The sequence below is a fragment of the Sparus aurata genome, chromosome 17 (assembly GCF_900880675.1).
Source record: "Sparus aurata chromosome 17, fSpaAur1.1, whole genome shotgun sequence".
NCBI lineage: Eukaryota > Metazoa > Chordata > Actinopteri > Spariformes > Sparidae > Sparus > Sparus aurata.
This window is the reverse complement of record NC_044203.1, coordinates 28,367,789-28,393,308: the sequence shown is the minus strand read 5'-3', so window position 1 is coordinate 28,393,308 and position 25,520 is coordinate 28,367,789. Positions and strand designations below refer to the sequence as shown.

General features: G+C 41.2%; 1 protein-coding gene and 1 long non-coding RNA gene across 3 annotated transcripts in view; one reads left to right on the top strand and one right to left on the bottom strand.

Annotated features, from left to right (window-relative positions):
- Positions 1–25,520, top strand: part of LOC115567290 (mannosyl-oligosaccharide 1,2-alpha-mannosidase IA) — a 215,089-nt gene that overhangs the window by 80,401 nt on the left and 109,168 nt on the right. For both annotated transcript variants that reach the window (XM_030393699.1, XM_030393700.1), the window contains exon 2: positions 15,055–15,151. In XM_030393699.1, coding sequence (XP_030249559.1) covers positions 15,055–15,151 — 97 coding nt within the window. The remainder of the gene's footprint in view (positions 1–15,054; positions 15,152–25,520) is intronic.
- On the bottom strand, positions 733–19,483 carry LOC115567291 (uncharacterized). Its single transcript, XR_003981169.1, has 2 exons — positions 19,282–19,483; positions 733–1,699 (listed from the first exon to the last, which is right to left on the bottom strand). It is a non-coding gene; the product is annotated as an uncharacterized LOC115567291 (long non-coding RNA).

Sequence of the window (25,520 nt, the reverse complement as noted above, 5' to 3'; positions counted from 1 at the left end):
CTAGCTGATAAACCTTACAGTGAGGAGCAGGAGGTCATCTCAGGGCTCACACAGCCAGCGTGGTGAGGACAGCTTGACTGGCAGATTTCATCAGGCAGTTCCCTGTTCTGTGAACCACGGTTGGGAATCGGGGAAGTTTCCGCCACGTCTTCCTGTTGTTCTGACGTGCACTTTTAGGGGGTCACGATGCTTGATTTAAGTGCCTGAACGATCAACGACCTCGATCGCAGATGACCGGTTGGATTTCTGGCACGTCATAAATTTTGGTCCACTGTCTCCCAGTTTGAGCAGCTCAGCGGCCTGATTTCCCATGTGGCTGCTGTCAAAGGGCTACAGCATACTGTAGTCTTGAGAGTGCTGCCATGTGAAACTGAACTTGAGGTGAACGCTGCAGGACAGACAGACCATATTGTCTTCATCCGGCGGCCCTCTGCTGCTCCATATTCTATTTTCCTCTTACTTTCCATTCATAGTGTGTGTGTGTATAGAGATATGAGTGTACATAGAGGAATGTATGAAGTTTCGGGTAGTTTATTGAAGTGATCAGAAAGTTTATAATGTTTGAATGCTGAAATAGTTTTTTTAATGTTTATACTGCTTTAAGGGGTGAGTAATGTAATTGTTTTTATTTAAGTATAAGCTAATTAAAAGCATGTGTATACATTATGTGCTCCATGAAGAGCTGTTGTCACAACACATTCTCATACGTAAATGACTGTCTTACGGTCGCAGTTTGGTTATGTTAGGTCTGTTAATTTGAGTTAAAATAAAATGTTACTTATTTCAGTAATGTCCGTTACAAACTTAGCTACATCGAGATGTTACGTCATTAGTAGGATTATTGTACCCTGTCCACTTTCCTATAACGACTTTGCACTCTTTGTACTACCTCTCCTGACTTCCTCTTTTGCAGCTGCAATAATTACTACAGCTGCTAGAGGTCGCCGCCTTAACAACAAATGTAAATAAAGGTCCTAATAAGCTGCTTTCATTCTCAAACTTTACAATTGTCCAAGGATTAGAGCGACCAGTGTTCATGTTCTGTGTGCTGGTCGATTGGTTAGTACAGTTTCAGTATAACAGTCACTGGTTCGGGCGGCTGTGGCTCAGGGGTAGAGCCATCATCTTGTTATCGGAAGGTAGCTGGTTGGATTCCTCTGGTGTGCATGTCGAAGTGTCCTTGGACAAGATACTGAACCCGAAACTGCTCCTGATGTGCTGCACGGCACCTTGCATGGCAGCCACCGCCATTAGTGTATGCATGTATGTATGAATTACTGTAAGTCGCTTTGGACAAAAGCGTCTGCTAAATGCCCCAGTGTCTGCCCACGCAAAGACAAAGTCCTCAAGTGTTCAATATGATTCTGATACTAAATTCCTCCAGTTCAGTTTTAAAGCCATAGTTAGGCCCATTTCACAACTCTATTATCATATCTCTCTTTCTCGTCATTACTCATCATCTGCCGGCTCTGCTGGGGCCATTTAGCTATGTTAATACTCCAGGTCTACCGCCCCAAAAATTCAAGTCCGGTCCAGACATTTTAATGGGCTCCTTGTGGCGATCCTCTCTCTCTTGGCATGAATCTTTCATGGCGCCTCGGATCTCTCAAACCCACCAGTGGGAGACGCTCAGGAGACGACTTGGCACGGGCCACATTTCTCTCCTAATGATCCGTTTTGGAGAGAGCGGCGAGGACACCTGTGAGAGAGAGAGGGGACAAATGCATATGTAAATACATATGATGTGCACATCATGGCGGTGGATTTACATTGTGAAGAATAACGCTGATTTAAATTCCATTAGATGAAAAGTAATTTATGTCATTTTTAACAGATGAATACTGAAAGTTAGCCTTGAAAATAATACAGACGTCACATAAACACCGTGGAAGGCAGCTCTCTGGGAATGATTTGCAAAAACAAATCTGACGCTCGCAGCTCATATCCAGGTGTCCGCATCAGTTGTCAAAGTGATTTGCTCAAATGATGTGTCTTGCAGCTGGGTGTGAGCGTTTCTGAGTGTACCAGTGCTCACTGACTCGATTTTTCTTAATTGCGAGGACTGTGCGGATATATTGTAATCAGGAATATGCTGTGATTTTGGTGTGCAGTTAGTTTGCATATTTCTGAAGTCTGCAAAAAGTAGCAGTTGTGAACAGTCCCTCAACCCTTTGTGCTCTTCTCTGTCCTGTCCGTTAATGAAAAACCTTCATCACCCATATTTTTTCAGCTTGGTTTTCTTCCTGAAGTCTTCATGAAACCTTTTATTTTTTGCTGTCCAGCTGCTGCAGTCAAGATGAGAGATAATTTGAGTCGATAAAAACATGTTAATACACTCATCTGAGTCGCCTTCAGTTATTATTCTAATGAGCAGCAGAGAGTGCTTTGCTTTCTATTTTTGCTCCATGTTTCGCCTCTCAGGCTACGTACAGACTGTTCTAGCTTATTGGTGAAGGTCGTCGGAGCTGTGTGCAGACTTGAATCAATACCTGCAGACAAGGGGTACAGATTTAAAGCAATTCCTTCAATTTTATTGGCTGTCAGCAAATATATTATATAAGATGTCAAATATGGACATTTTTCCATTAGAAAAACTGTTACAACCATCGTTGTGACCTTTGGTTGATGCTAAATCAGAGTAGGCGACATTGGGGGTTAAAAGAACAGAATAAGTAAACGGCAAGTTACTTGAATAATAAAGGAAATAACCCAAATAAAGACTTTGTTTTAATTGTGGCACTCCCGTTGGTCGCTGTTCAACAGCTGGCCGAACAAAAAACAAACCCATATTGAGGCTTCACAATGTGTTGAAATATAATAATAGTATCAGTTTTTGATAGAATATCTTGTAGTACGTTTTAAAATACAATACGGCTGAAATCAGATGCTGGCAACTGTGTTTAAACAATAAGACCTTTTTTTAAAAGGAGTCATCACCTGGTTTTTTACATATCCAGTCCCTCTTGGATCGCTTTGGATCAATTCTTAAAACTTATTAGAATTTTTTATTTTTTTTTAAATCAAACATAGAGCTTGTTCTGACACTTTTTCATACCGCAACTTTCTCACGCAAGATTATGCGCGAGGTTTTGACCGGTCCGGATGTGCATTGTATTAATATATAATGAGGCGCGCGTTGATTGGCCGCAGGAAGGACAGAGCCGGAATGGGGGGCGAGCCTGCATGCACACAGACTCCAAAACATAAACAGCCCCCTGTCATGGCGCACACACTAAATGACGAACCTTACGGAATTCAGGCTTTTGTGTACGAGCCAGAGTAGGAACCCGAACAGGAGAGTGAAGAGGCAGAGACGGTGGAAGAGACAAGTTTACAGCAGGACGTCTCTGAATGGTAAATTCTTTTTTTTTCCTTCTTACTTTTCACACTTGTGTTTTACATGTAAGACCTGAGTTTTAATGCTGGCGGTCACGATGTATGGCGTGAAAATGACAGAGAAATAAGCAGATTCGGCGTGCTCACTCAGAAAGTCTGGCTGAGGACAGCTGTGAGCCGATGCTTATGCAAGTAGCCTCCTGTGGTAACGTCACCACGGGAGCAGAGTCAAAATCTTGTGCTTTAGGAACTCACACTATTGTGCGCTATTCCTGTTCGGAAAAAGAGCCAAAGCGAAAAAAATAAGCCACTTTCAAACTCCAGCTTTTCAGGCAAGTTTCAACAGAGGTCCAACACCAATATGCATGATTTAACGAGAGAAATTGCGATTTCCGGGTGATGACTCCTTTAAATATTTTATTCAACTGTGTACATACTTTTTACGAAATGTTTCTCAAGGTAACGTCGTGTTTCATTTGATCACCTGTTGATACAACTTCTGGGGAAACACCAGATGATACACCAGAGAGTGAAGAAGGCAGTCAGCAGATGTGACTAAACACGGCGTGAATAAAACATCAAAACATTCCTAGAGACAAAGAGATCAATTCCCATGATCCTATGCTTCTTAGCGACATCAATTATGTCTTAGCAAAAGTTAGATACGGTCTGTTTATGTAGGATTAGTAAAGAGGTTTACAACGTTTCTATTTTTTGTTGTCGTCCATTATTCTGGAAAGCGCCTTGTTCTCATGGTCAGCTGATTTGGGGATTGATTCCACACGGCCATTAATTCCATGCATGAACGATCCGCAGCTCAGTGCTGCCTGGTTGCCCATCTTTCGACTCTTGTTCTGGGACTTGCTTGTAATTGACCACAGCTTTGTGCTTACTCAGGATGAGACCTCGTGGCCTTCAGAGACCTACAAGGCTCCGTCACCACTCGCTGCAAATTTGGTTTTAATGGGCAGGAAATGGCCCCTCTCCAAAAACAGGTCTGACACTGTAAGCTGGAGGAAGTTTGAGCGGGAAAAGATGTGTGAGTGGAGGTGAGAAGTTCACGGGGAAACGGCGGAGGAAAGCTGATTCCTGTGCCTTCTCTCGTTAAAGGTCCCCTCGGTTTCAGGTGATGACACAGCACCTCGTTAAAGCAGCCGCCTCTCGTGTCGCCTACCGGAGTGCAGGGGTGATTTATTATCCATGATCCACCCAAAGCCTCCTCAGATTAAAGGGACGCCACGCTCATGGAACCAAACATAACAACTGTGTTAGAGAACGTGGAGGGTGGGAAAGTGTCAAGCGCTCATTAGCATGCCTTATGTTTATTTATAAGACTCTTGTTCATGTGAACTGATCCGTATTGTTTCAGCTAAGGCACAGGAGCTGTGGTCAGCACGGTTTCCACAGAGTTTTCCCTCTGTTTTTAGAAGAGAGGCCACATTGTGCAGTGAGTTGGCATTTTGCAAAAATACATGTAGAAGCACTTGGTTAGCTTGTAAAGAGCAAAAACAATGAAGAATGGAATCTGCATATAAAGGATAAGTTTGCCCAGAAATGATGATTTAGCCATTATCTACTCACCTCTGTTGCTGAGGGAAAGTTTCAACATTTCAGGAGCTTCACAGCAAAACAGTGTTGCTGTAGTAGCTTGGGACTTCTTTAAGACATACAAAAAAACAATCTTGACAAACATAACATTGTTCTGTACAGTCTGGCGTAAACCAAGTCCCCAGAAGCTCTGAGATCACAAATTGCTTTGGAAAGACATTGTTTACACTCTTTTTTTATTTTTGTTTAAAGCCTGAATATTTCTACTGTAGTTGCTGAGCTAAAAGCGTCAGAGTGCACCCAGTCTGAAGCGGGGCCACAAGCTCGACCACGCATCGAGGGTGTAAATAATGTCCTTTTGAAAAAAACAATTTGAGATCTTTCGGGCATCTGGAGACTTTCATTATAAAACAGTTTATATTTTTTTTTCAGTCTACTTCAGTTTTTAAGGAGAATTCTGCATTGCTGTTTTGCTGTGAAGCTCCAGAAATGTTCTGTGGACTACGAAACTCAGGTGCTTTAAAATCACTTGTTGATCCTGTTGATAGATTTTAACAGCTTTAAAATCCATCAACAAGATTTTAAAGCTGTTAGATCACGAGGATCATTTTACCATTTCATTTCCTTAGGTCTTCTTTTCCAGTTGATATCATTATTTCTAACTGCCGTGTGTTGTCATGCAGTGTTAAATCTCGTATGTATTATGTTTTTTTATTTGATGAATTTGATGATATTCTACTTTCAGCAACTCGTCCCCGTCAGAGTAGAATAATAAAAAAGATGAGTGATCGCTGGCAGATGCTTTCGTTTAATCCCGTCATCAGACGTGAATGCGTCTGCTGTCAGTTTTTATACAGCTGCTTCTCCACGCAGTGGTCTAGTTTTGTTTGGGTGACCTCGACGTCATGTTACTTATTGTGATCCTCCTGGTGTCTTTGCTTCCTCCAGATGTGTACAATGGAGTTTGACAAGTGTTTTCTCTCCTCTCACCAGGATGGCTTTCCGTCGCACTGGAATAGATAATGAATCCTGTCAGTCAAAGCTGAGATCGATCAGTTGGGTTTCGTTTTATCTTCTCTGCTAAGACCCACATCATGTTTGCATGCAGTTAGCAACAATAAACTTTTATTTATATAGTGCTTTTCAAACACAAAGTTACAAAGTGCTATACAGTGGACAAGGACTTACTAAGTAAACACAATAAAACCATAAGATATGAAGAGGATAAAGAGATGATTAATAGCGTCAGTTAAGAAAAGGCCAGACGATGTATTGATGTGATTTAAAGGAAGTGAGTGTACCAGCCTGAGATTCTTGGGCAGAGAAAGGCAGTCACTTGTTGTCACAAGTCGAGATTTTTGGAATTGTTAGGAGATCTCAAGCAACGACTAGGCTCATATGGAGTTAGCAAATCACAGATGTAGGCAAGAGCCAGACCATTTAAAGCTTTAAAAACAAGTAAAATCAATTCTAAAAGTCACTGGTAATAAGTGAGGGGCAGCGAGGACTGGTGTAATTCCGCTTCTTTTCGTTGTTTCTGGTTTTGTTTTCTTTGCGTTTCTTCGTGTTGAAAGCCTGGCAGCAGCATTTTCTAACAACTGTCAAGAGAGTGGATGCACAACAAACTTAAGACACTCGGAAAGCCTATGTACCGAGGGGTCGCCTCTGGTCTCATGCTGCATGCTGTTACTGGATGCTCTTATCCAAAGTGCCAGACGGTACCACAGAGTATTGTCCAACATGGACGGCCCTAGTGGGACTCGTACTCCTGACCCTAGAAATATATGGCCATGTTGTATGAGCACTGTGCTACTTCTTTTTTAAGGCCGTAACACATACATATTACATGTTTCCTGAAGGCTTTTTATTTTTGTATCTCTTTGAGCATCTTTTCTTTTTCTCCCACAGTCGATCGACTGTATGTGAGACTATGAGCGTATGAATGTTTTGCTTAGTTTTTCCATATTTTTTATAAGGAAAACTAATTTGCTGCATCATTCCTGTCATCTGCACTAGCAGTAGAAATGGTGTGAGGTTAAATAATGTTGAGAATGCATGATTGTATTCATATTTTATTTGCTTTTCTGTCAGAAAACACAGATGGAACAATCCTCCCTGACGAGGCTTTTCTTGTGTTATATATTTTTGTGTTATGTGTACAAAAACAAAACAAAACACAGAATATGTTTCACACATATCTGATAAGTATCTTTCCTGTGTAAAACATTCTCCATAATTTTAACAGAAATACATTGTGCTGCGAGCTACACAGCAGGGTTCTTTGAAGAAACCCACACAGCTACAGAATGCGGCGATATCGGGGGGGAGAGGACTGTTGCTGTGCCTTAAGCAGAAGATCTCTCTCTAATTAGTTGTCCAGAATATGCTACAAGTTGTTCAGCCCACGAGTTAATCTCCGTATATCTCTACCTCTCGTGGGCCGCCAGCAGGCCGCTGAGTCCAAACCCGGCTGCAGGCAACATGTTTAAGAAGAACCAGCATAGTGATCTCCACTGGTGGTGCGGCTCGATCTCAGCCCACACTGTTAGCTAATTATCTATAACCACAGTGGATATGAATTCTCAAGGCAGCCCACCACAGACACACAAATCTGCACTTCATTAAATTAAGTTTTTTTTTCTTTAAAAGAGATATTCTGTCTGTGTGTAAAAAAGCTGGTAACTCATTAATCTTCACTTATCATCCGGTTTCACCAGTGGTACACTTCAGTCCATTTTCCCAGCACCTAGAGCTCCCCATCTTTTTAAGGAGTATTTTTCAGGGAACCTAAAAAAGAAAGTGACTTTACATCACTGAATGGTGACTAGTGTATTGACGTCAGTAAGAGAAGCATGGAGAAACACACTTAAACCCAACGTCGTATCTACGTCGTATGACTTCTGATGAGGAAATGCCTCTAGAAAATCAAAGAAAACACTTGAGAGAGTCGCTTAACGGCTGATTTTTTCCCCACTAAATGATTGACAGGACTAATAACCAAACGGGGCAGGTCCTGCCAAACATCACTGATGAGACTGCAATTACACTGAAAACAGGAGCCTTTCCCAAACAAAATCGAAGGACAAACAAAAAAAAAAAGCAGTTGTTTACCTACTTTCTGAATTGTGTCCTTTCATTTTCCTAGAGGCATTTCTTCATTAGAGGTCATACAACGTAAATAGGTTGGGGTTTTGTCTCCTTGCATCTCCCATTGACTTCAATACATCAGTCACCACAGTCTGGCACCAAAGCCAGATACGGTGACGTAATGACCCTTCCTTCTTTTTTTGGGCGACTTGATTTTTGTATGTCTGCATTCAAGGACACACAGAGTACAGTCATATCAAGAGCCGCTGCTCTCTCTCTTTTGACTTGAGTGAGGGGTGTCTCGCTATGATACGTCTATGATCGAACTGTCAAAACCAGGCAGGGCTGATGAGCTATAAACCAATGACAATGACGACAAGGTAAGACCGAACAGTGCCCAACTCGTATATGTCACCCATCAGCACCCATCATTGGGAGTGTTTATTGTTTCAGTGCGGCACATTCTAGTTGTTGTAGATTTTATACCATAGCCATTTTCTCTGTTTTCTCTGGTTTTGTAGCACCAGTTTAAAAAATATTTGTATCTTTCTACTGCAGAGACAGCCCAAATTTTTGCAAGAATCATCTTTCCAGTGGTGAAAAACCATCGCAAATCCTGTGCCGAGTGGTTTTGAACTTAAACCAAAGATTGTCATCCTAGCTTGCCAATCCTGAAAGGCAAGACCAGACATTGGAAACAGCAGATACAGTGTCAACTCTTAACTACAGCATGTCTTGAGGGAAAAACCGAATCCTCTTTGGGAATCACCCCATGAGGAAAACCCTTGTGCCGATGATTATGACTGTATGTCATTTAGTTTGAGGTTGACTGTGGATCGCTGTCGATCAGATAATCAAGATAGTAGCTCAGTGCTCACCATTCACAAGACTTGTCTCTTCATCTGAACTCCAGACTGAGACCTTCCCCTCCGGCAACGTCTCCTTATTCTGACTTCTCTGAAACGTCTCTACTTTTGGTTTAGAAGTTGCTTGTTATCTCTTACATCATTGCATCAAAGAAACCTTAGTTCGGATTGTCTCTGCTCAGTGCCAGATGGTTCTCTGCCTCTGCGTCATTCCCTTGAAATTGTTAAACATGAACCTCGTTAGATAAGTCTCAGTGGCGGATAAAACAAGCTTTAAAAGCCTCACTTTTGACCCGATGTGAATACGCTGCCAGTTATTGTATATTCAAATTAACTGAAGTGGTTTGAACTCAAGCCGACCCAAAGAAGAGACCCAATAACTTTCACTTTAAGATCCATGAGCTCTTGCTATAAACAGTCCTTTGAAATCCCTATCCCCCTGTTCTTCCTTCATGACTTTTCACACAAGGATCTACATATCAGCCGTCCTTGGTGTTCTTACATTATGCACTGTATTGAGAGTTTCTGTACTACACACAGGCAGCCATAGAGGAAGCAAATATGGTTCCAGCAGATTCTGAGAAACAAAGAATGGTTGATCATAGCCTTGAGATAAAGAAACACATGCATCTATTGAAGAGATGCACCTTGTCCTTAGAACGAACAAAATACAGATCCACACATTCAGTCAAACAAATTGCGTTGCATAACCAAGGTTTCTTCATTCACGCAAGCACAATTGTAGAGGTTGTGCTATTGACAGAGTCTGACGCGCGCATTGAGATGATTTTTCCATTCTTTAGACTTGGTGGTCTTAGAAACTGTCACATGAAATCCTCTTTCACCATAACATCACCATCACCAACCAACTTCTTACTCCTGTCATCAGTTGGGAAGGGTGCAAGGCAATTTATCTCGCCATGTCAAACATGACACGCAAGGATTTAAACAGATGAGCAAACTCATCTACTGGCAGTTGTCTGCTATTAGTGGATAAACCTGCATCTAAAAAACCTCAATACTGTTTATGGGAAAATTTGGGTTTAAAATGGTACAATTGTACAAATGGTACAATCTGTATTTCATCATCTTTGTTTTATACACCTGTGAGTCTAACTATTGTTCTGCACGATGCAGAGGAAACAACAACAGACCGGGTCCGGGTGTGCGCTGGGCTTTTCCAGGATGGAGAGGACTAACACTGCGATAATTGTGGTGTCATTTTTCTCGAGTGTTTACAACCTACAGTGGAAACCTGGGTTATTTCCAGATGACTAAAGTGTAACAGAGAGTAGCTCTTTTTTGAGAGCAGACAAATTCATATGGATACACTTTTGTTGTGTGCCCTTGCAGTGACATTGAGTTCATTTGAGAAAAATCAGGCATTTTATCTGAAGTAAAACGAATATTGCAGCAGCTTCAGGTTTTTCTTCCTATATTTATGCATAGACTTATATTGATGGAGCTATAGCCAGCACGGAGCAACTTCACCGGTTTAAAAAAATACTCAGATTGCAAGTTAGCTTATGAGAAAATGACTCTACTTCTGTCTGTATATCTTGGTAAACTTTTGCTAATGGATTTATGGTTTTAATCTCTAGTTTCAAGTCCTTTTCAATGCAGCATGATGTTCATTTTGTAAATTATGTATAACTGTGGAAATATTGATAAAGTAGGGTATGTTTTAGGGAGCGTGGACCTTGTGACAAGTCACTATCACGGCATGTTCTTGGGTTCTCAGTCAGCTCCAAAATGCCAAACCTTGGTTTTAAGTCCACAAACCAATGCAAGACATCACGGTGGGTTTACACTTTATGTAATCAGTCATGCAACTGCTTGTGTCTCTCTCATGATCTGGTTGGTGTTGTATGATCAACAGAGCATGACTACTGACCTGCGGTCTTGGTGTTGGCACGTTGTATCCCCGATCAATCCCTGATTTATTTTAATCACTAGCTCTGTGTTCAAGCTATCGATCCTCTCAGCCCAAGAATCAGCCAATTAGCATAACCAAAGGACACTCAATGTCCTGTCAGATCAGGTCTGATCATGTCTGATCATGTCTATGTTTGCTTTTTGTGCCCCAGGAAATGAATCGTTCACCCACTCGCTCTCTTGGAGAAGCCAGCATTAGGGGCAGCATGCTAGGCTGTGGCTGCAGCTATCGATTAGCGCTGTGTGCGTTGTGTGCTGTGATGATGTGTTGTTTCACCAGCAATCCTATGGCTGTTTGACCTCGGCCCTCCCACACTTTAAACCCTCCACAGCGCACAGCAGCAGAGATGTGTAAACACAATGCCAGATATTGGTTTCCCTCCAGCTGAATGAAACAGCTTCAGCGTGTCACAGCAGGAAGCAAAGCCAAATATTCTAACGCAGGGCGAGTTTGATCGTGCTCATATTTTGGCACCAAAACAGAGCTTTAATGCAGAGTATCTGCTCTTCTTCAAAACTGTTACATAGCAAATCCGGTTTCCTCAACAAAAAGAAAAAGGCCCTCGAGGAATTAACAAGTCTTTCATTTAATTTGCACCTAGATATTTACCCTTGCCTTCTTCAGGCAGTAATGTTAGTTCTGTTTTTTGTATCCGATTGTAGACTCTGTTCAGTCCTTTTTTTCTTTTATTTCTTGAAGTTTCAATCAGTACCAACAGACCTTCAGCACACACAGAACTATAAAAGGACATATGGCCCCAACACAGACACTTATTTTTGCACTACACTTTCACTAAAGGAACTTGAAAGCACCATGTGAGCTTACATTACTGAACCTGACCCAGAACTGGACATGGATTCTACATTTTTGTTTGATTGCAACCCGACCAGTTGGGTCAGGACTGGTTTGGGTCAAGTCCCATGCTCCAGAATGATGCACTGACAGTTACATTTCTGTCCATTTTAATTTGCTGCAGTTGGTTCTCCAAAACCAAAAATCTAAAATCTTTTTGAGTGAAAGAGAAGGAATAGCTCACAACAGTTTTCATCACAGATTCACCTGATTAATCATTTCAGTCATTAGCAAATAATTTGTTTCAGCTTCCAAAATGTCATGATTAACTTGATTTGCTGCTTTTCTGTCTTGTCTGTCATTAAAACAAATGCTCTTGGGTTTCAGATTGTTATTAGGACAAAACACATTGAGACGTTTTGACATTTTCTAGATTAAACAATAAGAAAATGGACAGATTGATATTATTATAGTTAGAGTGAAAGTTAAATTTAGCTGCAGCGCTGCTTGCAGTCGATTCTTTCTTTTGGCATCTTTTAAATCATGTCATCACAGATTGATGCTGCCGTTTTACATTCTCTGTGCCTACAGTCAGGCAGTTTGAGCGTACCATCTGCTCGTTTCCTACTTTGCCTCACATTTATTTTATAATAGTCATAAAGGCCTGCCTCCCTCGCAGCTCCCATCATGTCTTTTGATCATTTTTGCAAAGTCTGAAATGTCCTTCAAAAGAGACAGAGAGCGACACTTTCTAACATTAAATGAATCCTATACGTTGAGCAAACACTTCCCAACGCTTTTGTTCCTTTTGTTTTTAAAGCTGCCGATGGAGCGAGACAGGCCGGCGTTGTAAAAGATGGTTTCAAATAAAACTTGACACTTTCTGGTTTTCATTCCGCGGGGCAAGACGTTCTGTCGGGACACAATCAGACTATTTTTGTTCTTTCTACACTTTGTGGACGTATTTCCACCATAAGATTCATTGGTGCTATTCCCTTTAATCATATTGTGTGCTAGCTTTTCACGCTGTGTGAGATTGCTACTGCATACATTTGTTTCTATAAACAAAACAATAGAAAGGCTGTTTCAAGTGCTGCTTTCTCCGACTTGATAACAGACTCAAGACGAAGAAAAACAGCTAGAGAAAAGAGCAAAGATGATGCAGATAATGTTGTTTCTTCTGACCACAAAAGCCCAATCACACACTAAACTGGCAGTAGCATCAAAATATCTTCATGTTAAGCAGAGCAATTCACCTGTAATCAAACCTCAGCTCCGTGACCCGAAGTCTCTGTTGCCCTGACCCTGGAGGACATTCAGCATTCATTTGAACAACGTGTTCTGTATGGGAACTGTTGTTGTTGAGTGTGAGAAATGGCTGCAGCTCTCTATCCTTTGAGGTGTCTATAATGAGCTTTTTAGGGTGAGAGGATTTTCTGCTGGAGGCCTTGTCGGAGGTAATCGGATTCATGTTGTCTATTTCTCACAGGCTTATGTGAGCCGACCTCCTGGAGAGCGAGGAGCCTCATGCAGTATTGATAATAGAGATGACATCGTGTTACGGTGAAATCCAGAGAGGGGGAAAAAATGAAATCCTGGACAATCTGTCCATCTCTCCACAGATTGCAGATCTCCACTTTCTTCATGTTTGTTTTATCATGGCGAGGATAATTGAATTTCATGAACATGTCACTGCTGAGAGCGCTCGGGTCAAGCGCACTCGTATACTGGAACTGGTTTGTTATTTATTTCAATGCATTTTTCATGCGTGTGCATCTCTTTGATGAAGACGTGTCGACAGCTTTCTCTCGTTTCTTTTGAAAAATGTAATCAGGCTACTTGGCAGTGATAGCAGCTGAATCATTAGGACACACAGATCCTCTGCAATTGTCAGACATGAGAGACGCCAATGGAAACGAGATAATGAAAAAACAATGAGTGTGTTTTCATCTTAGCTCATTTCCATAAGAACGTATCTTCATAGTTGTCATATCGCCAACATGTGGTGAGAGATATGAAGACTTTCTGTAGATTCAAACCCTTTCATGGTGGCTGAAATTGCTCATCCCATATTTTGAACCATGGATGTGAAACAGCTCTTTTCCAAAACTTTACTTTTGCCAAAAAGAGTCAATGCAAAACTAATTACATTCCCATGGGCTTTGGCTGTAATTTATATTTAGAAAGCAAAGCATTAGCATGATTACACGCTGAAAAAGTGAACATCGGGCGCGTTCTTAAATCAAATCTGATGCTCTGCACTGAAACGAGAGCGTGGTTGTTCAAAGTAGGGGAGCGTGGGCCTTCAACTGTGAATAATTTTATTTAATTCACTCATCATTTGCTACATTTGGCTCAGACTGCCACATCACCTGCACATGAAACACTGACTGCTGTTGGCCCTCTGCTGCTCCGAGAGCTTTGGGCTCTGAAAAACTCAAAGATGTATTCCAGCACAACGCATTCTCAGTCTATACTCGTCCAATATGGCAGCTTGTCAGTCCACTTGACCTTCCAGCGTCGGTTTCGCACGTGAACGGCAACAATAAATATGCAACGTCTGTGTAGACTTTCAAAATAAAGCTTGCTGACTAACGTTTCTCATAATATGACTTACGGACTGTTAACGTTCAAATTATGACGCCATCTTCTGGTTAGGTTCAGCCTCCAAAACTACTTGGTTTGGACTCTTTATACTACCACACTAGAGGGAATTTTGAATCCCTCAGACAGAGTGTGCTCACACCACTTGGAGTGACTGTTTTCATACCTGTGAAAAACCAGCCATTGACTACACATTGCTTGTTCCTGCTTTGAAATGTCTATTTGACAATGGCTGTCAAAGATCTCTGATAGATGGAAACATTGCTCTGTTAAATAAAATAACATGTCCTGGGAGCTATCACATACTGTGGTGCGAGTTTGTGTCACAAAATATAGTTTGGACTCCCTGCACAGTCTTGCATTGCCATCGGGAGCATGTTGGCAAGTTTTCTTTTTGGATTTTCACTAGTATATTCGATCTCAGCTCTCCCTGACTGTGTTTCTCAGTCAGTTGTAGCTGTCCCTGTCGTGCTTTGTTTTAATGCATGTGAGACTGCTTCTTTCCTCTTTTACAAATCACGTCCAGACCCCTTTTTTCCCCATTTGGGAGGAATACGAAGCAATTAAAAAAAAGAAAAACAGCTCTCCCAGCTGTGTTCTTATCTATTCAACCTACTTTTCATCTACTGGTATCATTTGGTCTTTAATTTAGGAGGACTAGCTGCAGGGGAAATGTCAATCTTATTGTTCAGCAGTGTGGCGTTTGTGTGTGTTTTAATTGCGTGCGTTAATTGCGTGCCTGTCCTTAATCCAGCCTGATCAATAAGCTATCATTGTCTTTGCCTCCAGCGATACCGATTTTAATTACATCTCGAGGTCTGGAGGCATGTTGTTCTGTTGTCAGTCCAGTGACCGGTGTGTTTGTCCTCTCTGTTTATGTTGCAGATGATGAAGTTTGCCTGGGACAACTACAAACTGTACGCCTGGGGGAAGAACGAGCTGCGGCCTTTGACGAGGAACGGGCACTTGGGCAACATGTTCGGTGAGTGTCCGCCTTTTGCTCGAGGCTCAAAGAGGTCATCCAGCATAGTTTTTCATGACCCGTGGACCTTTCTTTCTGGAGAGGCTATGTACACCAAGATACCGGAAAACTAAACAGAGAGATATGGAAGAATTTCAGGTGACTGATCTAAACAGACACGTATTCTTTCAGCCTTAAAATTTCATTAAAAATGACTCAAGATCAACAAAGTCTCTGTCTGACATAGATGGACAACCGCTGCCTTCCTCAGCAAACTCTCACAAGCAGGACGCCAAGAGCAGCAAGTTTGGATGAGTTGCACTTTGGGAAAGTTTGACACACAAGTGAAAAAAAACTAATCGAGGCTGAATTTCAAGTCGCCGTTAAAGAAACCACGTCCCTCAAATGGAATGTGAACATGTTTTCTTTCCCCGCAAACTCAGGAAAAAATATGGGTGTCATTAACGAAAAACAAAATGGCAGCAATTTGCAGAGGGTACTTAAAGCACAAAAGTTATATTATTCATCGCGCAACACTGATAATGTGCGAGCAAAGCAGACTGCGAGGACATTAATCGAGCTGAGCGAGGGAAAGCAAACAGACAGCCGACTCCTTTCAAAGGAAAGAAATCAGTGGAGCAATTTGAATCCTGTGTTTATTTATTTTTTAATGTGCAAACTAATCTCTGGAACGTATTTGTTTACATGCTGAAAGATTTCTAATAATACATTTTATTCACACAGCATATTTTAACATAAAGCTACAAAGTGCTGTACACAGTTAAAACGGTATGAAAGCAATTCAAGACCGAGGCGAATAAAATCAGACAACTCAGATAAAAAAATGTTTTGGTCATATGGTCAATATTTTCATTTTATGTTGTTCTCTTAATGATTAATTATCAATTAACAATTAGAATATTGAATAATCATTTAGTAGTAGATATACTACAGCTTATGCTTGTTTTTACCCTGTTTTAAACATATTGAGGTGTACAAGTGCACATGTGAAAAACTAGTGTAAAGCCCTTTTTGACTCCAGAGGAAGCCTCTTATCGTCTGATACATTTCCTCATGTGATGTCACTCAGTTGCTAAATTGCATCGTGGGTAACAGAGGCAACAGGTTTTGAAAAGGAATAAGAATGCACAGAATTCAAAAGGCACTATTTTTGGTTTAGTTGTATCAGTTTTGTGTTTTAAAACTGTGCTGTTGGAGAGCAATGCTAGACCGGTGGACTTTTCAAAACATGGCGCCTACATTACCCACAGTGCAATTAAGCCAATGAGTGACATCACTGGAGGTTCTCTATCAGATCACATGCAGCTTCCTCTGGAGCCACAGAAGGCTTCATACTACTTTATTTCACATAGGCAGTAGTACTCCAAGACCTGTAAAAACACTTCAATGTGGAAAAGTTATTCCTTAATTTGAAAAATAGGTGAAATACTAGTTTCCAAATAGTTTCAAAAGGTAAAAAAGAAAACTGAACAAATCAGAATTAATGAAATTACAAAAAAAATCCTCTGTTTTGAGCTGTCAGTAGAAAGAGAAGAACGAGCTAACATGTCTCACCTGTTCGCGCCTCAGTAACCTTTGTCACCACGTCTTCCTCACCTTTCAGTCATCGCAGGGAACCTCACACCCTGCCATCGGTGTCACAGCCTTTAATTGAAGCCAGATCCGGAGAGGTCCTCAGGTCCTCTGCAGTGAAGCGTATCAGTCAGTTCACACTGCTGAGCCAGAGGGAAATCCCATAAAGAAGCCCTTTAATAAAAGGCGGATCAGGTCTTAATAAGACTTGGACGGGTACTGTCTTCCTCCATCACTTCTTTAGGGAGTCAGGATTATTGAGGCAACGATGCGAGCTCTCTTGGAAATATAGTTTGTGATCTCTTTGCGGCTCTCGTTCCCCCCGATGTCGCCAGGTTCATAGTTGAAACCCCTTTTCAAGTGCCGTCCTTAAATCAAGTGACAGGTGTTCTGGTTCAAAGCAGCATCCGGAATTATCTGATGAAATCTCCCCAAAAACATCACACGAACTCTGATTTTGCCTGAAGTTTCGAGCTGCTTTTAACAGTCAGTGACACTTCAGTAAGTAGGATCGCAAAGAGCATGTCTTGTTCCAGAAAGGTATTAAAGGGAAGTGTATCTGTCAGGTAGATGAACAAAAACTGAACATATGCCTGTAAAAGTGTGCAAGGCTTTTGTCCAAGCTGTTGATGAGTTTTGATGAAAGTACAGAAAGATTAAATATCCCACACACTGGACCTCCTGATTGGCACAAATCGGCACTGTGTTTGCATAAAATAGACCTCAGCCTCGTTGTAAATAATGAGAATTCATCATTTATCTTTACCACACTTCGTCTTTGCTGTCAAATTCATCCTGTGATAATCAACAGAACTTTCACTTTTCTGTTAGTACGTTTTTATTGATATTTGATTATCCTCTCACCCAAAAAAACACCATGCGTTACCTGCAAAAAGCAATACAAAAATAATAACATAATTTGTGCTGAAATAATACAACAAAGCCAAATTGATTTACCCACTCGCTGATATTTATTGTCTTATAATTTTGTATATTGGCAGATCACAGAAAACCTTTTCTGTGATCTGCCGGCCTTCCTTCAGGTGTTGGCCCAAGATGAGTCATCAAGGCGTATTTTACTTACACAACTTGTGATGTAAAGCATCATTAGGAAGGAACAGCAGCTGGGGACAGTGGAAGTTAATGGACTGTGCTCTTGTCAATGCTAAAACTTGAGGAAATAATGGAGACAATGATCGAGTCGGTCGCTGTGATTTGTTTGTATTAATGCTCCATTAAAGAAATGTCTGACTGCTGCTGGAGGGCAGAAACTCCAAACACACTCCCAGCAATGAGCTTTGACATCAGCTTATTAAACTTATATGGCGAGCGCATAAGCAAACAATCACAATATATTACATACAGATCGAGCACAAGCGGAGCAACATCAGCGTCCCGTTGGCGCTCACTCTCACAAGCTGCCCGGCTCCAGATTTGCGCCGCTAAAGTCGTATTCATACTTGATGCAGAGGATTGATGCCGCTCCTCCAACAGATGCCTCTGCTTTAGGTTGTGCTTTATAGGTCAGCGTCATATTACCTTTAGATGTCATCGCTGCAGTGCTACACGGCTGTGTTTGTACCGCTCTGACCTTCTCATGATGTGTTTTACTGCAAAGAGGAAGATTACTGAGCCTCCTCCTCCAATTCCTTTATGTTGCCTTCTCTATCAATAATCTCCACAGGCATTGACAGTTGAAGGCGAGAACAAACAAGCTGAGCAATCACAGACACCACATATGTACCACTCCACCTGGTATCTCCATAGAAACCTGTGTTTTTATGTGCTCAGGCTCCTGAGAAAAAGACCTCGGTCTCTTTGGTTTGCTAAATACTTGGCTTACTCCGTCAGCTACTCATTTACATGAGCTCTACCACTTTTCTCTTAGCAGTTAGTTTGTGTTAAAATGACCTGAATAAAGGGACAGTACCATTAATTCCTCCCCCCTTTCTTTAACATTGAAACCCTTAATTTCTGAAGGAACAATGCATTGATATTCATGAGAGAAACCCGTTGTATATAGGTCATGAGGACAATTTGATGTGGATCCAAATGAAAATATTGATCAAGCATATTTAATGTGTTTTATTTCATACTGGTTTGATTGAATTTAGGGAGAATTTGTCTTGAGTCACATAAAAACATAGCAGAAACAACCTAAAACAATTAATTCAAATTAAATATCCTTCTTTTGCTTTATGCCATTGAAATAGTGTCCATTTGTAAATGTCTAGTAAGGTAGGGTGAATGGGAACGTATGTGTGTGTGTTTATGTGGGTGTGTGTGTAGGGGTGTGTGTTTGTGTGTTCAGTCTAGGTGCTGTTACTGGGATATGAGGGGGAAGGGAGAGTCCAAACTGGGAGAAGTTGTGATTTCTCAGATTTATGAAAGGGTAAGGGGTTGTGGAATAGTGTGGAATGGGCACAGTGGTGTACGCTGCCACTATGGCAGTCTCTGGGCAAAAAGAAATAATGAGATTCGCAAGGCACAATGATCCACAGAGCTGTCATTCACATTAATCATGAGCAAAAAAGCAGTTCAAAAAAAGTTGTCCAAACCCGCTCAGATGATCCAGGAAGACTTGTTCCATGAGCTTTCTTCAGTTTCTTGTGCTTTTCTCCCAACTCACCCCTTTTCCAGCCACTCTTTTTCTCTGCTCCCACTCTCCTTTTCTTCTCTCACACTCTCCTGTTGTTTTTTGTTTGCCTGTCTCTCACAGGTGTGTCTCAATCATATAGATTGTACCACACCCACTTTTCCACAGCCCCTCCTCTCCCTCACAGCAGATTGCTGTGAGGGAGAGGAAAGGAGTAGTTCAGTCTGCTGGCTGCTAAACAACCAACTGTAGAATTCAGTTGTATAGGTAAGAAGATGTGTTGAGTGAGTGAGAAGCGGGTTTATTGTCAAGTAGCTTTTCACTTATGAGGATTTTTTTCTCATAAGGGAGGAGTTTATGGGTGCATAACAATAAACATAACACATGAAGATTAGAGTAAGGATTGCAAGTCAAGGAGCATACATAGAAAACTGAAAATTGACAGTTACATATGAGAAAATATTATAAACATCATCTGCTTTCATGCAGCAATGTGCAAGATACTGACCAGGGGCCGGTGCATTGACAAATAAGTTAGTGAGCTGTTCTTTCTGGGTGTTGCTAAGCCCCATATAGATGCTCTATAGCTATTTTTGTGTGTGCTTGCACATGAGTTATGAATCAAATTGGAATAGAGAGTCTAATTTCTTTCCCCCACTGCAGATATCTCACATTGAGGAGGCACTTTCTAAATTATTCTGCTGTTGGGGCCAAAGGTTTCTCATAATGGACGATCCTCAACTTCTGGCAGCTAATTGCCATCTTTATCTGTGCAGCGCTGCGGCATACCTTACTGTAGATCCAACAGATAATGCAAACAATAAAAAGCTGGAACAGAATAAGCCATTTGTCTCTGGCAGTCGAGAAATAGTTGACTTTCCCAAGTGTGGGGGAAGAGGAATGACTTCAAGGTTTTTCCCATAAGCAAATTTATTTCCAGTCTGCATCATTTTCTGTTCCTAACTATCCTTGTTTGTGACTCAGTGTGCTATCTCTGAAAAGAGGGAGGGAGAGAGAGGGGGAGTCAAAGGCAGGGGAGGAGAGAAAGGACATCATGCTAGCGAGTAAATGTCACATTGTGTTTGGTGGTGCGGGAAGCCAGGTATGAAATTGGATGCTGTGTTCTTTAATTTAATCCCCAGAGTAAACAGACATGTGGCGAGATTGGATCTACAGTTAGCGTTCGTATCAGCGGCTTGTCAATATGCTGAGAGTCACCAGAACATCCCCTCCGCTCTACACTCAAAGACGCACAACACAAACCACAGAGAGGCGACGAGAGGCGCTTTGCTGCTGTTCCTCGCTCTGTACTCCACTTCTCTGGCACACTTTCACTTTACTATAATCTCCCTTTGAGTCTTTCTCTCTTCCTCCATTTCCTTCAATTTTAACCGTAATCCCTCTCTTCTTCCCTTTGTCGTGGCCCTCCAGGCTGAAAGCAGCTCCCTTTTATTCTTTCCTCTTAACCAAAGTTGGTTGCGATAGACCCTTTCTCTCATTTCCCTTTTGTCATTAAAATATACAGTATGTCTTTTACAGCTTATTAAAAGTTTCTTTTGCTGAAGGCAATTAGAGAGAGAAAAGTGGGCTATTTACAGTACTTTTAGCAATTCTGCCTCCTCGTACGACTGTGTGGGAGTTCCCACATAGTGAGGAATATAATCTAATGGGAAAATTAAAATATGTGCATTCATGTTCTTTTGTCCTTTAGGGGAAAAAAAAACCATCATTAACGCATTAAACAGCATTAAAGTATCATATTATATTATTTTATATTTTATATATTTTTAAAGCGTAGTGTTAAAATATTGCACTAGAAAACCTTGAATATGTTCCACAGAGAAATGATTGGTTTGCTGATTGGTTAAATATCAAGGCCCAATCCAGCCACATCATGGCCATAGACAATGCTCGTGTTTCTAGTGGCTGCACGACGGCACGTTTCAGCAGCGGCCCAGAAGCGGCTCTCCACTATTTTGATCGAAGCTGATCGCAGTTGCGTGAATTTGCACGGAGCAGATTGAACCAGACAGGAAGTCAAGACAGCAGAACTGCATAGTGCATCCAAAATGAAACACCCTGTGCAGGCTTCATCTCAGGGTAATCATGCCAAATATCATATCTCCTGGAGCATTATGAATCTAAGGAGAGCAAAATGTTGAGAACAAGGTCAGATTCTAGTTCTGTGACACAGATGTTCCATGTAATTTGTCTCCAGCTTCAGAAATATCATCAAATGTCATTAGCTTTGGTGAAATATGACAGAAATGCAGGAAGTCGGCTATACATGAAGAGCTGAGGCTACCAAACATAGCAGTATGTATCCTCAGCACCTGAGCATAAATACTGCATGATGTGAAAGAGGTTGCCAAAGTAAAGTTATATGGCTAATTGAAGCTTGGTTTTATTTATACACGACACGCTGACCTCTATGTTGGGAAGCTAATCTTCCTTTAAAGAATACATGAAAATGTGTACCTCCACTGTTTACAAAGCTGGTGTAATGGGGAATGAGTTGCTGGGTTCGTGCAGGGTTTTGTTTTCTATTAATAAATTACAGTATATACTTGAGTTTAGAGGTGAAATCAGTTGTGTGTGTGTGATGGAGTTTTGTCTTTGCACAGTTCAGTGTTTATTATTTGATATTTGAGTGTGAAAGTGACTGAAGGGATTATCTTCAATATTTGGTGCTGATATTATCAGCAGTTTCCACCGTGACTGACATAAATCACTGAGGAAGGTCAATTGAATGATCTGCAGGGTGTCTTGCATGCTGCTATTGACTTTCACTAATAATAAATCTCTGAACAGGAGGCGCTCACCGGTATTAAAACTGAAATGGTTTTGTCGAATCCCTGTAACTTCAGGGGTCAACGGGCAGCTTAAGATTTCAGGATACATTTTCCACTAAGCAGAGGGTTTTTAAATTGCATTCCTTCAACCGGTAATAACTGATATTTTTTAACAGCCCGGGGCTTAGAAAAAAAGTTGTAAACATAACATTGATCTATCATCATCTCTTAAGCCGATACTTGGCTAAATTAAATGGCAAACAGTAGCTTTAAGCATCACACATTAACACATCTAGTAGAGATGGAGCAACATGATCATTCATTTGGAGTCGTGTGTCTGGTCAGCTGGCAACCATAAGTCTAATATTCACTGTCTCTACCAACACCAGAAGGAAATTTAGCTCTTTTGCTGTTAAATCCTGATGCACCATTCATCATTGAAAGTGACAAGGATACATTTTTTCACTTGAAATTACATCAAATAGCCACCGTCAGTAAATGGTGAATGCTGTCTGGCTCTCACTTGCAGAGAGGGATGCTGTTTTCTGGTTGGAGGTTCACAAAAAACTTGGTAGGGAGTGCTGACCATTGTGTTGACCTTTCCACATTAAATGTGTGAATATACGCTGCCAAATACAGTAACTACAACAACACAATGTTGTAAGGCGACAAATACATGACTTTTTTGCTCAAAATGTTGTCACGTAATGGCTGTAAACTCCAGGAGCTGCCTGGCTCTCAGTACTGAGGACAGATGCAGTTTTCTGTGTGGAAGTGTGACAAAGAGTGGGTAGGACAGACAGGGTGACAGCGATTTTTCTACTTATAAATTCTGCATTTTTCCCTCATATAAGTTGCCAAAGACACCACCTGCTACCACATTAGTTGTTTGGTCTTGTAACGTTGCTTCGTGGGTTGAAGTGTGGGCCATTTCTCTTTTACTTCGAGCAATATCCAGTGAAGGATCTTTTTTGTTGTCTACCATTCCGCCTCTGTAACTTTCTTGCAGACAGTGAGGTGGAATAATGGCAGTGTGAGTAGGGCTCATGAGAACTTGAGAGTGAACCAAAACAGTTAAATTGTGGACCTGACAGCAAGACAATGAGCTTAAAGTTGCTATTATGCTCAGTGACTCCGATGGGAGCTTCAGATTCTGGTTGGTACATCAATATTTTAGCAATGTCAATTACAGCAGCTTTAAAAATGAAAGTTGAGGTTATAGTTAGATGTTGAGTATAAATCCAGAAGACGACTTTTGTTATTCTTCAATAGCTCCTTTCATCACATCTGACAGCTACAGCGCTTACTGTACAAGTAACCAGCTTGATAGCAGTACTGTACCTTGTCTTTTTACTGTTTTTTGTCTCAATTTCGACCTGTCATCTCCCTGCTTTTTTTGATTCCTCTTCTTGGCTTCTTTGTTTTCTCTTTTTTTGTTCGTCTTCTGAAACATTTTCTGTCAGAGAGAATGGCTTTTCACCATTATTTCATATTGAAACAGAAGACGGGCTCGGAGGTATGGTGAGAAGGTGAGAAAAGACTCTCCTCGGAGGGAAAGTCAGACAGCTTGGGGCAAAGGAAGAGGTGAGGATGTTAGGGGCTTTTAAAGTCCTTAGGCTATTGGGAAAGACTCAACTCCCATGTGTGGATATGATCAGATTTTAAAAGGGTGTGGGAAAGTGATGCAAAGTCATTTCGGGACACTTCTTAACTGTGCAAGTCTTGAGAACCAATGCCCCCAGTGCCTTGAATTATTTTCAATGTTTGGCTCCCAAAGCTCTCGTGCCCTAGTTTTATGGAGAGCATTAACTTAAAGTATCAGTAGAGATGGTTCTATATTTCCAACGTATCTCAAAGCAAGACTGAAAAGAAGCCCTGAGTCTTGAATTCAAATGATGTGAAACGCAAACAGGATATGTACTTTAGATGTAATATATGATTTGTAGAAGTACTACACACTCATGTGCCAAAGAAGATCCGGATACTTAAAATCCCACTCAAGGCCCAACCCTTCAAACCCAATCAATAATCCCTTTGTTCCGAATCATTATTATATTAACAGGACTAATAGATGCCTGGATGTTGGACCTGAATACTTCCTTAACTAAAGCAGTTTGTAGCCACAGGAACACCTTAAGAAGTCTTCAAGACTCGTCTGAATGTTTACAACATCAATCATCACCCTTTGTAAATCCTACCCCTTCGCTGCTGTATAACTGGAAGCAAATCAGGTTGGACGGATTGTTATGTTATTAAACTTTTACTGCCAGACCTCAATAAGTGAAGGCTGTTCTCTCTGATCCGAAAAGAAAGGCGATTCAGTAAAGCTCTTTTGTGAAGGAGGAGGGTCTGTGGCTCTTGGACAGTGTCCAGGATGCGTTATTCTTCTTCTCGCTTTGTTACCAGTCTGGGAAAAAGCTGGAGAATTGGTCCCCCAGGTCAACTTTGTCTACCCATCTAGTGTCCTTGAAACCGTAGTTGTACTTTACAATCCCTTTTAGCTACAACAAAGATGTGGGAGGAAGATTAATTCGCCTCCTGTCCTTACCCCCTGTTAGATCAGAGGGTTAGGCATAAGAGTTTCAGTACGAGTGGCACAAAAACTCCTCACAAAGACGGACTGACCCCAAGATTAAATCTTCACTTTGTCGTCCCACCACATGCAAGATAAATACGGTGAAATTATGAGCTGGTCCACTTTTGGGTTCTGTTTGTGATGGAAATCACCATGGGCACCAATGTATCGACTCTGTGGTATTGAGATCACTCCATCTGCAACATCAGAGAATATGTTTTAAAGAGTGAATTCAGAATTTCCACCTGTTCCACCAAACTTCCTTCTCTCATGTCCTGTGTCCGGTGGCAACATGCACACCAATTTTGCCGTCATGGTCTCTAGTTTTCCCCAAAGTCCTCATCTCAGAGGCACTCACAGCTACAGCCACAGCAGCTAGTGCATATTTTGGTCCAGTGGAGCGGAGTTGCGTACACAACTGGTTATCATACGTAATCAATGGAATGAACTAGAGCCAAACTGATGTTTGAGTTTTGTGGATGCCAAATCTGATGTGAGGGAAAAAAACATTCCACTCTTGATGTATTTGCATGCATAAATTTTTAAAAAAAATATCCCTTCAGTGTTGTTATCAAACACTTATGACAGAGACACATAGTGGAGGCAGCTATTTTACAATTGAACCACGAACTTTATAATCTAAAATTACATAACTGTGAATTTGATCAGTATAAATCACCTCTTGCATCTTTATGCGGCATTGTTACACTAAAAAACAAAAGTATTAGTGAGAGTGCTTATCGCACAACACATACGTCGAGACCGATATATTTGTTATATTTCGCTTTTATCAGCCTCTGACATTGGCCAAGTGATATATCAGCAAGAATGATT